Here is a 14,381-nt window from a genome sequence, read left to right as displayed (position 1 = left end):
TTGCAGACTTGTTAAGTCCGTAGGTGCCGTCAGAAATGGCGTGACAAACACTGCCTCACTTTGAAGCGTGAAAGCCGCTGCATGATGAACTGAGGTTGACTCAGGCAACAAATTGACTGATAGCTTTGTTCACCGTTTTCACAGCTCGCGGTCATGTGTTGAAACTGAATCAAAGAGCAGTTTGTTTCAAGACAACAACTGAAAATTGATATTTGACTGATAACTTTGTTTGCTGTTTTTCCTGCTTGTTGTCATGTGTTGTATCAGAGAATGTTTTGCTTTCGTTGTGAACTAAGTGATATTTCTCGAGGCCACGTGAATGTCCCTGGTCAGATATGTTCCTGTCTCTGGTTTGAACATCTACAACTGATGTTTCTCTTGAGGAGATATGAATATTTACATTTTTACATTTTAGTCATTTAGCAGACGCTCTTATCCAGAGCGACTTACAGGAGCAATTAGGGTTAAGTGCCTTGCTCAAGGGCACATCGACAGATTTTTCACCTAGTCGGCTCGGGGATTAGAACCAGCGACCTTTCGGTTACTGGCACAACGCTCTTAACCACTAAGCTACCTGCCGCCACATATGTGTGTCCTGTCAAGGTTTGCCGGATCTGTTTCTGCCTCTGAACGTGGCGTTGCCGGGGTACATTGCTGGGGTAGAGGAGAACAGAGGGAGGTCAGCCAAGCCCAGGGCCAGACCGTTATCAAAACACCAGCGGAGAGAGGGAGCTAGAAAGACTGCACACAACCAAAACTAGCCGTTTACCTCAGACACACACACTTCACTCTCAATCCTCTTTTACTGCTTTTTTTTGTGCATATGGTTTTAACCCGAACTGATACCAGTATTATGATTATGTGTCAGTGTGCAGTTCAGCTATAATAGAGCTTTTATAACCATTTTAGCATGTCTTGAAGCATAGCTGTTAAAGTAGAGTTCTGACACTGAAATGAAGGAGCTGTCATAATCCCAGCAAGGGAAGGGGTGTGGTTGTAAACAAACTGCCAGCTCATCCTCTCACTCTCTGCTCTCTTTCCTTCTCCCTCTCTGTTTCTGACTCTCTCTCTCTCTCTCTCTGAGTGAGAAAAAATGCATAGAAGCCAAGGATAATACTGGAGACTTCCTGTTTCAGCATTATCACATAACCACAGAAGAAGTCCAATATTACTGAAATACTGAGGATAATGAAAGGATTCAACGGAAGAGCTTAAGCTTGGTTTTTAGCAAACTAGGGGGAGGGTTACTTACTGTAGCATTCTGTCTCCTCTTGTAGCATTTATTTGACTCTAAAAATACTTCTCATATAGGCTACAAAGACTAATTTTGGGGTTGCTCATTCTGGTTCTCCACACAAAATGACGACTATGTGTAATATATGTGGCGTACAGTATAGGATGCTTGTTATAGGATATGAGAAAGACAGAATCGTGTCCTGCCAAAGGTTACCGGTGCTATCCTTTTCCATATCTGCACGGAAATAATCGCAGAACTTTTCCTTGAAAACATGACACCGATTTCCATATGACTTGCCAGTGGCAAAGACATTAGCTGCCCCTCATTCAAATGTGTTGGAACCAAAGGTCAACACCCCTAAAACATTTTTTAAATGTCTATTATAACAGTTATATTCCCTCTCATTCTGTTGGCCTATCATAATAAATTTACCTTTGAAAATACTTTTTAATTGAATATCAACCAATTAAAGTGAATTAGGGGACTTATTGTTTACTTAAGCAATAAAGCCCGAGGGGGTGTGGTATATGGCCAATATACCACGGCTAAGGGCTGTTCTTAAGCACGACGCAACGCAGAGTGCCTGTACACAGCCCTTAGCCGTGGTATATTGGTCTTTACCACAAACCCCCCTTACCACAAACCCCACAGGTGCCTTATTGCTATTATAAACTGGTTACCAAGGTAATTAGAGCAGTACAAATAAATGTTTTGTCATACCCGTGGTATAAGGTCTGATATACCACGGCTGTCAGCCAATCAGCATTCAGGGCTTGAACCACCCAGTTTATAAAAGTTTTTAGATAATGTCCTCAAAACCAGTTAGTGTGCAGGAGTGTCTAATATGAAGACACAAAATGACACAAAAAAGGTAACAGGCTATTACAAATAGTGTAATAACTAGGCCTAATAATAACTACAACGGAAAAATATCGTTACTCAGTCAAGAACATGCTGTCCCTGGTAAATTTCTTAAGAATGGATATAGTGAAACAATGGGCTGCTTACCTTCAACGTCTCTCCACGTTTAAAACTCAACTCATCATCTGCAGTGGCTTTGAAATCGTATTTGGCAATGGCCTCCATGGTGAGGATTGTTGGAACACCTGTATGCGGTGTTGATGAACGCACAAGGACCCTTCTGGAGTCTTTCAATGGAGTTTATTCCTCCAAGGAATGTTGAAAATTATGAACAATGTCAGAAACAAAAACCCAGAAAAGCTCTGGTCCCGTTTTTTCCCTGGTCTGACCAGTCACTCCGAGTAGCGCAAAGACCCTCACTCACTACCCGCCGCTACAAACCAGTGAATAAGAACGCAGATAGAGAACATGAGACTATGTCGCATCAATGCAACATTAACCAACACCGAAAAACAATGCACTAATATGATAGCGTGTGATGTGATGCCGCGCCCATAGACAATACTAACATTCTGAGGCTCGCGCAACCAGGGGAGGAAGGATATCATCTGATTGACGTTTCCTGAGGCCAACTAGAGCACATCATCTCCACAAGTGACCAATCGGATGTGAGAATATGGTCATATCCAATAGGTGTACTGTAGCTGTGCAAAACCAATGGGATTGCAAATGTACACGCCTTGTAGAGGGTTTTTGACAGGCAGACGTGGTTGTGGCTGTCGACTCAAAATCCTTTAACATTTTAGTCATTTAGCAGACGCTCTTATCCAGAGCGACTTACAGTTAGTGAGTGCATACATTTTTTCATACTGGCCCCCCGTGGGAAACGAACCCACAACCCTGGTGTTGCAAGCGCCATGCTCTACCAACTGAGCTACATTTACTGTCCTCTTTTCTAGCCTTGACATTAGCCTACATCATTATTTTGTATCAATTTCCAGCTCATTTGTGTGAAACATTAGGAAGTAAAAATAAAGAGAGCTGCGAGAGTTGTAACAATGTAGCAAATTATTGTTTCCAAGTTTGACACGCGACAGTTAGTTACAAAGTTAAAAGTAGCCTAGTTGTCACAATAGCTACAAATTACGAAAGGAGACTTGCAGGCCTACTTTAGCTCTGACAGAAGAGATGACGAAGATACGACTATAAGGCTATGTTGTGCTAGTCCTACAATTGGCTAATTACACAAGAATATAGGCTACATAATTTCACAAAAGCAAACGACGGTCCACCAGAACTTGCTTGAAGCTGAAGTGCAACTATTCAGGTCTCCGAAGTAGGCTAAGCCTAGTCCACCTACATATTTTTAATGTTATCTTGTTCTCTACTTTCTATCCCTTGGAATTCTACAAAAACGTGTTATTAGTCAACTGTGTAGATCGACTGCCCCGCCCTCTCTCTCTCTCTCTCTCTCTCTCTCTCTATCGATCTCTCTCACTTTCTCGTATCTCTTTCTCCCTCTCTCAATTCAATTCAAAGGGATTTTATTGGCATGGGTAACATGTTTATATTGCCAATGCAAGTGGAATAGATAATAAACAAAAGTGAAATAAACAATCAGAAATTAACAGTAAACATTACACTCAAAGAAGTTTCAAAAGAATAGAGACATTTCAAATGTTATATTTCTGGCTATGCACAGTGTTGTAACAATGTGTAAATAGTTTAAGTATGAAAGGGAAAATAAATAGACAGATGAATATAGTTTGTATTTAAAATGGCTTTTTTGCTTCACTGGTTGCCCTTTTGTGGCAACAGGTCACAAATATTGCTCCTGTGATGGCACACTGGTATTTAACCTAATAGATATGGGAGTTTATCAAAATTGGATTTGTTATCAAATTCTTTGTGGGTCTGTGTAATCTGAGGGAAATGTGTCTCTAATTTGGTCATACATTTGGCAGGAGGTTAGGAAGTGCAGCTCAGTTTCCACCTCATTTTGTGGAAACTGAGCATTTCTTAATTTTGGATCAGTCACAGTGGTCAGGTATTCTGCCACTGTGTACTGTTTAGGGCCAAATAGCATTCCAGTTTGCTTTGTTTTTTGGTTAGTTCTTTCCAATGTGTCAAGTAATTATCTTTTTGTTTTCTCATGATCTCTCTCTAACACACACACAAACTTCTTTCTGTATGAATATGCATGTGTGAAGAGTAGAAGACAACATTTAGTTTGGCTCTAAACCTCACCTGTTGTAGATGTGTCATAAGTAGGATAATAGATGTGTAACTCTCCATACAGGGACTACCGGGCCATCTAGTGGTACAAAAGTAGAATAAATTGTGAAACAATATAGGATTAAAAAAATATATGCATATCACTTGATAGGCTAAATACAGGTAACTGCCAAAATAAAGGAAACACTTGAGTAAATGAGGGATACAAAGTCTATTGAAAGCAGGTGCTTCCACACAGGTGTGGTTCCTGAGTGAACATCCCATCATGCTTACGACCCTACTACACTATAGACATCGGGCGTCCAGCATTGCCATCAGCAATCAGCAGTTGAGGAAATGCTTCCTTTGAAATCAATAAAAGTTGCTTCACTGCCTGTGTTGCTCACGTTGCGTCACATCCAATGGCAGCGTCCAAGCTCAAGAATCGCCAAGGTTTAATTAAAATCAAATCAAATTGTATTAGTCACATACACATATTTAGCAGATGTTATTGCGGGTGTAGCGAAATGCGTGTGCTCCTAACAGTGCAGTAATATATAACGATACACAACAATACACACATCTAAAAGTAAAATAATGGAATTAAGAAATATATAAATATTAGGACGAGCAACGTCGGAGTGGCATTGACTAAAATACAGTAGAATAGAATACAGTATATACATATGAAATGAGTAAAGCAGTATGTAAACATTATTAAAGTGACTAGTGATTCCATGTCTATGTATATGGACATCAGCCTCTAAGGTGCAGGGTTGAGTAACCAGGTGGTAGCCGGCTAGTGATGGCTATTTAACAGTCTGATGGCCTTGAGATAGAAGCTGTTTTTCAGTCTCTCGGTCCCAGCTTTGATGCACCTGTCACGGACGTTGAAGGACGGGTCAGACCAAGGCGCAGCGTGAAATGCATACATGTTTATATTCAAAATAAACACACGAACAAAACAACGTAACGTGAAGTCCTTAGGCTAAACACAATACAAGCCTATACACGGAACAAGATCCCACAACTAATGATAGCAAACAGGCTACTAAAGTATGATCCCCAATCAGAGACAACGAGCGACAGCTGCCTCTGATTGGGAATCACACCCGGCCAAACATAGAAACACACAACCTAGAATGAGAACATAGAAATAACACAGAACTCCACGCCCTGACTCAACATACTAGAGTCCCATAAGTCAGGGCGTGACAGTACCCCCCCGGCACGGGCCGTACCGGACTGGGAACCCGCACCACTGCCTTGGTGCGAGGAGCAGGAACGGGCCGGGCCGGACTGGCGACACGCACCACTGGCTTGGTGCGGGGAGCAGGCACGGGCCGTACCGGACTGGGAACACGCACCACTGGCTTGGTGTGAGGAACAGGAACAGGCCGGGCCGGACTGGGAACTCGCACCACTGGTCTGGTGCGAGGAGCAGGAACGGGCCGGGCCGGACTGGCGACACGCACCACTGGCTTGGTGCGAGGAGCAGGCACGGGCCGTACCGGACTGGGAACACGCACCACTGTCTTGGTGCGAGGAACAGGAACGGGCCGGGCCGGACTGGGAACACGCACCACTAGGCTGGTGCGAGGAGCAGGAACGGGCCGGGCCGGACTGGGAACACGCACCACTGGCTTGGTGCGGGGAGCAGGTACGGGGCGTACCGGACTGGGAACCGGCGCTGGAGGTCTACGACTGTCTCCGTCCTTTACACTCCACGCCCCATCCTCCTCCAGTGAGGACTCCTCCTTGAGCCCCCACGAGTGCAGTGGTCAGGGCTCCTCTCTGTCGATCCCCAACCACCCTTTTAGCCCCCCAAAAAAATTATCTTGGGGCTGTCTCTCCTTCTCCCCCCTGATCCCTTTCAGGGCCTCCATCTGCTTGGCCATATCCTCCTGGGCACGCTGCTTGGTCCATTGGTGGTGGGGTCTTCTGTCACGGACATTGAAGGACGTGTCAGACCAAGGCGCAGCGTGAAATGCATACATGTTTATATTCAAAATAAACACACGAACAAAACAACAAAACGTGAAGTCCTCAGGCTAAACACAATACAAGCCTATACACGGAACCAGATCCCCCAACTAATGATAGCAAACAGGCTACTAAAGTATGATCCCCAATCAGAGACAACGAGCGAAAGCTGCCTCTGATTGGGAATCACACCCGGCCAAACATAGAAACACACAACCTAGAATGAGAACATAGAAATAACAACATAGAACTCCACAACCTGACTCAACATACTAGAGTCCCATAAGTCAGGGCGTGACAGCACCTGTACTTACCTCGCCTTCTGGATGGTAGTGGGGTGAACAGGCCGTGGCTCGGGTGGTTGATGTCCTTGATTATCTTTTTGGCCTTCCTGTGACATTGGGTGCTGTAGGTGTCCTGGAGGGCAGGCAGTGTGCCCCCGGTGATGCATTGGGCAGCCCGACAGGATGCTCTCAATTGTGCATCTGTAAAAGTTTGTGAGGGTCTTAGGGGCCAAGCCAAATTTCTTCAGCCTCCTGAGGTTGAAGAGGCGCTGTTGCGCCTTCTTCACCACACTATCTGTGTGGGTGGACCATTTCAGATTGTCAGTGATGTGTACGCCGAGAAGCTTTCCACTGCGTTCCCGTCGATGTGGATAGAGGCGTGCTCCCTCTGCTGTTTCCTGAAGTCCACGATCAGCTCCTTTGCTTTGTTGATGTTGAGGGAGAGGTTATTTATTTTTCTGGCACCACTCCGCCAGGGCCCTCACCTCCTCCCTGTAGGCTATCCCGTCATTGTTGGTAATCAGTCCTACTACTGTTGTGTCGTCTGCAAACTTGATGATTGAGTTGGAGGTGTGCGTGGCCACGCAGTCATTGGTGAACAGGGAGTACATGAGGGGGCTGAGCATGCACCCTTGTGGGGCCCCTGTGTTGAGGATCAGCACGAAGTGGACCCAGGAAGTCCAGGACCCAGTTGCACAGGGCGGGGTTCAGACCCAGGGCCCAAGCTTAATGATGAGCTTGGAGGGTACTATGGTGTTGAAGGCTGAGCTATAGTCAATGAACAGGATTCTTACATAGGTATTCCTCTTGTCCAGATGGGATAGGGCAGTGTGCAGTGCAATGGCGATTGCATCGTCTGTGGATATATTGGGGCGGTATGCAAGTTGAAGTGGGTCTAGGGTGACAGGTAAGGTAGAGGTGATATGATCCTTAACTAGCCTCTGAAAATACTTAATGATGACAGAAGTGAGTGCTATGGGGCGATAGTCATTTAGTTCAGTTACCTTTGCTTTCTTGGGTACAGGAACAATGGTGGACATCTTGAAGCAAGTGGGGACAACAGACTGGAATAGGGAGAGATTGAATATGTCCGTAAACACTCCAGCCAGCTGGTCTGCGCATGCTCTGAGGACAGGGCTAGGGATGCCGTCTGGACCGGCAGCCTTGCGAAGGTTAACATGCTTAAATGTCTTACTCAAGTCGGCCACGGCGAACGAGAGCCCACAGTCCTTGGGAGCGGGCCGCGTTGGTGGCACTGTGTTATCCTCAAAGCGGGCGAAGAAGGTGTTCACCTTGTCCGGGAGCAACACGTTGGTGTCCGCGACGTGGCTGGTTTTCCCTTTGTAATCCATGATTGGCTGTAGACCCTGCCACATACACTACCAGTCAAAAGTTTGGACACACCTACTCATTCAAGGGTTTTTCTTTATTTTTACTATTTTCTACATTGTAGAATAATAGTGAAGACATCAAAACTACGAAATAACACATATGGAATCATGTAGTAACCAAAAAAGTGTTAAACAAATCCAAATATATTTTATATTTGACATTCTTCAAACAGCCACCCTTTGCCTTGATGACAGCTTTGCACACTCTTGGCATTCTCTCAACCAACTTCATGAGGTAGTCACCTGGAATGCATTTCGATTAACAGGTGTGCCTTCTTAAAAGTTAATTTGTGGCATTTCTTTCCTTCTTAATGCGTTTGAGCCAATCAGTTGTGTTGTGACAAGGTTGGGGGGTATACAGAAGATAGCCCTATTTGGTAGAAGACCAAGTCCATATTATTGCAAGAACAGCTCAAATAAGCAAAGAGAAACGACATTCCATAATTACTTTAAGACATGAAGGTCAGTCAATACTGAACATTTCAAGCACTTTGAAAGTTTCTTCAAGTGCAGACGCAAAACCCATCAAGCGCTATGATGAAACTGGCTCTCATGAGGACCGCCACAGGAATGGAAGACCCAGAGTTACCTCTGCTGCAGAGGATAAGTTCATTTGAGTTACCAGCCTCAGAAATTGCAGCCCAAATAAATGCTTCACAGAGTTCAAGTCACAGACACATCTCAACATCAACTGTTCAGAGGGGACTGTGTGAATCAGGCCTTCATGGTCGAATTGCTGCAAAAAAAAACACTACTAAAGGACACCAATAAGAAGAAGAGACCTGCTTGGGCCAAGAAACACGAGCAATGGACATAAGACCAGTGGAAATGTGTCCTTTGGTCTGTAGTCCAAATTGGAGATTATTGGTTCCAACCGCTGTGTCTTTGTGAGACGCGGTGTGGGTGAACGGATGATCTCCCCATGTGTATTTCCCACCGTAAAGCATGGAGGAGGAGGTGTTATGGTGTGGGGGTGCTTTGCTGGTGACACTGTCTGTGATGTATTTAGAATTCAAGGCACACTTAACCAGCATGGCTACCACAGCATTCTGCAGCGTCACGCCATCCCATCTGGTTTGAGCTTTGTGGGACTATCATTTGTTTTTCAACAGGACAATGACCCAACACACCTCCAGGCTGTGTAAGGGCTATTTTACCAAGAAGGAGAGTGATGGAGTGCTGCATCAGATGACCTGGCCTCCACAATCCCCCGACCTCAACCCAATTGAGATGGTTTGGGATGAGTCGGACTGCAGAGTGAAGGAAAAGCAGCCAACAAGTGCTCAGCATAGGAACTCCTTCAAGACTGTTGGAAAAGCATTCCAGGTGAAGCTGGTTGAGAGAATGCAAAAAGTGTGAAAAGCTATCATCAAGGCAAAGGGTGGCTATTTGAAGAATCTCAGATATAAAACATATTTTGATTTGTTTAACACTTTTTTGGTTACTACATGATTCCATATGTGTTATTTCATAGTTTTGATGTCTTCGCTATTATTCTACAATGTAAAAAAAGTAAAAATAAAGAAAAACCCTTGAATGAGTAGGTGTGTCCAAACTTTTGACTGGTACTGTACGTCTCGTGTCTGAGCCATTTTATTGCGACTCCACTTTGTCTCTGTACTGACGTTTTGTCTGTTTGATTGCCTTACGGAGGGAATAACTACACTGTTTGTATTTGACCATATTCCCAGTCACCTTGCCATGGTTAAATGCGGTGGTTCGCGCTTTCAGTTTTGTGTGAATGCTGCCATCTATCCACGGTTTCTGGTTTGGGTAGGTTTTAATAGTCACAGTGGGAACAACATCCCCTATACACTTCCTGATGAACTCAGTCACTGTGTCCATGTATACGTCAATGTTAATCTCAGAGGCTACCCGGAACATATCCCAGTCCACGTGATCAAAACAATCTCGAAGCATGGATTCCGATTGGTCAGACCAGCGTTGAATAGACCTTAGCATGTGTACTTCCTGTTTGAGTTTCTGCCTATAGGAAGGGAGGAGCAAAATGGAGTTGTGATCTGATTTGCAGAAGGGAGGGCGGGGGAGGGCCTTGTAGGCATCCCGGAAGGGGGAGTAGCAGTGGTCGAGTGTTTTTCCAGCCCGATTACTACAGTGTTGATAGAACTTCGGTAGAGTTTTCCTCAAATTTGCTTTGTTAAAATCCCCAGCTACAATAAATGCAGCCTCAGGATATGTGGTTTCCAGTTTGCACAAAGTCCAGTGTAGTTCCTTGAGGGCCATCGTGGCAGTGGCAACGCATCATACAGGGCAGGTGGGGCAGAGCTCTAATTAATGCAGTCCTTGCCTGGTCCATGAGTTTTGGTGGGCGGCCCTCTCTTGGCAGGTTTGTTGTGGTGCCATATTCTTTCCATTTTTTAATAATGGATTTAATGGTGCTCCGTGGGATGTTCAAAGTTTCTGATATTTTTTTATAACCCAACCATGATCTGTACTTCTCCACAACCTGACCTGTTTGGAGAGATCCTTGGTCTTCATGGTGTCACTTGCTTGGTGGTGCCCCTTGCTTAGTGGTGTTGCAGACTCTGGGGCCTTTCAGAACAGGTGTATATATACTGAGATCATATGACATTTAGATTGCACACAGGTGGACATTATTTAAATAATTATGTGACTTCTGAAGGTAATTGGTTGCACCAGATCTTATTTATGGGCTTCATAAGTACTTCTTTTCATTTCACTTCACCAATTTGGACTATTTTATCTGTCCATTACATGAAATCCAAATAAAAACCATTTAAATTACAGGTTGTAATGCAACAAAATAGGAAAAACGCCAAGGGGGATGAATACTTTTGCAAGGCACTGTAAGTGTTAATTAAATAAGAACAAACATTGTGAATTTACTAAACATAAATGTAATAATGTTTGTGTATGGTTCAAAACTCAAAACTCATGTCGACGTTCATTATTATTGAAGGAGAATGCGGTTCTTATCCAGTTACATAAATCCACAAGGAGTCAGCAGAAACCATATTTATTTAAGCAAGTCAGCCATAAGCTCCACTGTCGGGACAGTTTTATGTAGACCCTAAAAGTTTGTGGGCACCGTTTGTCACCGTTATAGTGCATTTAATGTATTGCTTAGAGTTGTGTAGTGGCTTCGCTGGCATGCATCCAAAAAATAAAATGGTTTGCCCCACCAAGACTGACATGCTAAAATCGCCACTGTGTCATGGTATCGGCTTGAGGGGGAATATGCACGGCTGTGACTATAACCGAAGAGAATTCTCTTGGGAGGTAATACGGTCTGCATTTGATTGTGAGGTATTCTAGGTCGGGTGAACAAAAGGACTTGAGTTTCTGTACGTTATCACAATCACACCATGATTAATTATGAAACATACACCACCGCCTTTCTTCTTCCCAGAGAGTTCTTTATTCCTGTCTGTGCGATGTACTGAGAACCCAGCTGGCTGTATGGATGGGGACAATATATCCGAAGAGAGACATAATTCCGTGAAACAGAGTATGTTACAGTCCCTGATGTCTCTCTGGAAGGAGATCCTCGCCCTGAGCTCGTCTACTTTATTGTCCAGTGATTGAACATTAGCAAGTAATATACTCGGAAGCGGTGGATGGTGTGCACGCCTCCTGAGTCGGACTAGAAGTCCACTCCGAATACCTCTTATCCGCCGGCGGCGTCTTGGAGCAGCTTCTGGGATAAGTTAAATTGCCCGAACAAAGGATCCAATTCGGGAAAGTCATATTCCTGGTCGTAAAGCTGGTGAATTACCGCCGCTCTGATATCCACCCGATGACTGACGGGCACGTTCATTCTATCTTGTGAATTGAAATAATTTGAAATAAAGTTGATTTTGGTTGCATATGGCCTCGACTATACACCACTGGTTATTTTAGTGAGATTTATGAAGTCAAGAAGCTACTACTATTACTAGCTAGCTACATTGACTAGCTAGGGTCACAATGTAAACAAAAGCAACTTGTGTAATTAGAGGATAATTTAGTACAACCACTAGCAACAATTTAATGAGTACTTGCGAAAAACTGTACCAAAGCTATTGTACTTATGCATAATCAATGAATATGGTACAGTACAGTAGGCGAAATAGAATAAAGAAGCTCCTCCCCCTCTGCTCCTCTCCGCTCTCAAAACAACGTGCTCTGTGTCAAACGTCACATTGATGCAAAGCTGATGGCAAAGCAATGTGAAGCATATAGTGGAGCTGAAGAGTTAAACATTTGGTGCTTTCAAGACAACTGAGAACTCGAGAAAAAACTAGGTCAAATCATGACATCAGTGATCTTCAGGTTGGTAAAAGTTGGAGCTCTAGAAAGATGCCTGAGTTTCAGACTTGTAATTCCGAGTTGGATGACCATTCAAAAGATTTTTCCCAGTCGGAGCTCATCTTTTTCAGAGTTCCCAGTTGTCTTGAGCGCACTGAAGTCGAAAGTCTGAGATTTACGAGTTCCCAGTTCCAAGTTCCCAGTTGTTTTTAACGCGGCGTTAGTGAGGAAGTACAGTGGGGGAAAAAAGTATTTAGTCAGCCACCAATTGTGCAAGTTCTCCCACTTAAAAAGATGAGAGAGGCCTGTAATTTTCATCATAGGTACACGTCAACTATGACAGACAAATTGAGGGGAAAAAATCCAGAAAATCACATTGTAGGATTTTTTATGAATTTATCTGCAAATTATGGTGGAAAATAAGTATTTGGTCACCTACAAACAAGCAAGATTTCTGGCTCTCACAGATCTGTAACTTCTTCTTTAAGAGGCTCCTCTGTCCTCCACTCGTTACCTGTATTAATGGCACCTGTTTGAACTTGTTATCAGTATAAAAGACACCTGTCCACAACCTCAAACAGTCACACTCCAAACTCCACTATGGCCAAGACCAAAGAGCTGTCAAAGGACACCAGAAACAAAATTGTAGACCTGCACCAGGCTGGGAAGACTGAATCTGCAATAGGCAAGCAGCTTGGTTTGAAGAAATCAACTGTGGGAGCAATTATTAGGAAATGGAAGACATACAAGACCATTGATAATCTCCCTCGATCTGGGGCTCCACGCAAAATCTCACCCCGTGGGGTCAAAATGATCACAAGAACGGTGAGCAAAAATCCCAGAACCACACGGGGGGACCTAGTAAATGACCTGCAGAGAGCTGGGACCAAAGTAACAAAGCCTACCATCAGTAACACACTACGCCGCCAGGGACTCAAATCCTGCAGTGCCAGACGTGTCCCCCTGCTTAAGCCAGTACATGTCCAGGCCCGTCTGAAGTTTGCTAGAGTGCATTTGGATGATCCAGAAGAGGATTGGGAGAATGTCATATGGTCAGATGAAATCAAAATATAACTTTTTGGTAAAAACTCAACTCGTCGTGTTTGGAGGACAAAGAATGCTGAGTTGCATCCAAAGAACACCATACCTACTGTGAAGCATGGGGGTGGAAACATCATGCTTTGGGGCTGTTTTTCTGCAAAGGGACCAGGACGACTGATCCGTGTAAAGGAAAGAATGAATGGGGCCATGTATCGTGAGATTTTGAGTGAAAACCTCCTTCCATCAGCAAGGGCAATGAAACGTGGCTGGGTCTTTCAGCATGACAATGATCCCAAACACACCGCCCGGGCAACGAAGGAGTGGCTTCGTAAGAAGGATTTCAAGGTCCTGGAGTGGCCTAGCCAGTCTCCAGATCTCAACCCCATAGAAAATCTTTGGAGGGAGTTGAAAGTCTGTGTTGCCCAGCGACAGCCCCAAAACATCACTGCTCTAGAGGAGATCTGCATGGAGGAATGGGCCAAAATACCAGCAACAGTGTGTGAAAACCTTGTGAAGACTTACAGAAAACGTTTGACCTGTGTCATTGCCAACAAAGGGTATATAACAAAGTATTGAGAAACTTTTGTTATTGACCAAATACTTATTTTCCACCATAATTTGCAAATTTTCTGGATTTTTTTTTCTCATTTTGTCTGTTATAGTTGACGTGTACCTATGATGAGAAATACAGGCCTCTCTCATCTTTTTAAGTGGGAGAACTTGCACAATTGGTGGCTGACTAAATACTTTTTTTCCCCACTGTATGTGATGATAAAAAAAGGCTGTGTTTTGTGTAGGTTTACCCTGATGTGACGTTTTTGATAACTGTGTAAATCTCTCTAGGACAAGGTGACTTTTATCAATATATTTGCCTGTATTTACCCCCCCAAAAATGAAATACTAATTAGCTGTCTACTTTGATGCTAATTAGCATTTTCGAATCTGAGAGTAAATAGAGCCGAATATATTGATAAAAGTCCTTGTCCGATAGAGATTGACATGGTTATCAAAACATCACGCTAGGGTATGCCCTCCACTGTGGGGCTCTATAAGCGTTGTGTCAATGTGACCTTCTACCACATACCTGCACACATTTTTTCA

General features: G+C 43.9%; 1 protein-coding gene across 1 annotated transcript in view; it reads right to left on the bottom strand.

Annotated features, from left to right (window-relative positions):
* LOC123481432 (growth factor receptor-bound protein 2-like) overlaps positions 1–2,827 on the bottom strand; it is a 38,690-nt gene extending 35,863 nt beyond the window's left edge. Inside the window, exon 1 of the mRNA XM_045205483.1 lies at positions 2,246–2,827. Within this exon, the coding sequence (XP_045061418.1) occupies positions 2,246–2,323 (78 nt within the window). The 5' untranslated portion in view covers positions 2,324–2,827. The remainder of the gene's footprint in view (positions 1–2,245) is intronic.
* Positions 2,828–14,381: the final 11,554 nt, after the last annotated feature.

Source organism: Coregonus clupeaformis, chromosome 20 (assembly GCF_020615455.1).
Source record: "Coregonus clupeaformis isolate EN_2021a chromosome 20, ASM2061545v1, whole genome shotgun sequence".
Lineage (NCBI taxonomy): Eukaryota > Metazoa > Chordata > Actinopteri > Salmoniformes > Salmonidae > Coregonus > Coregonus clupeaformis.
The sequence above is the reverse complement of the archived record's forward strand: the minus strand, read 5'-3'. Positions and strand labels throughout refer to the sequence as shown.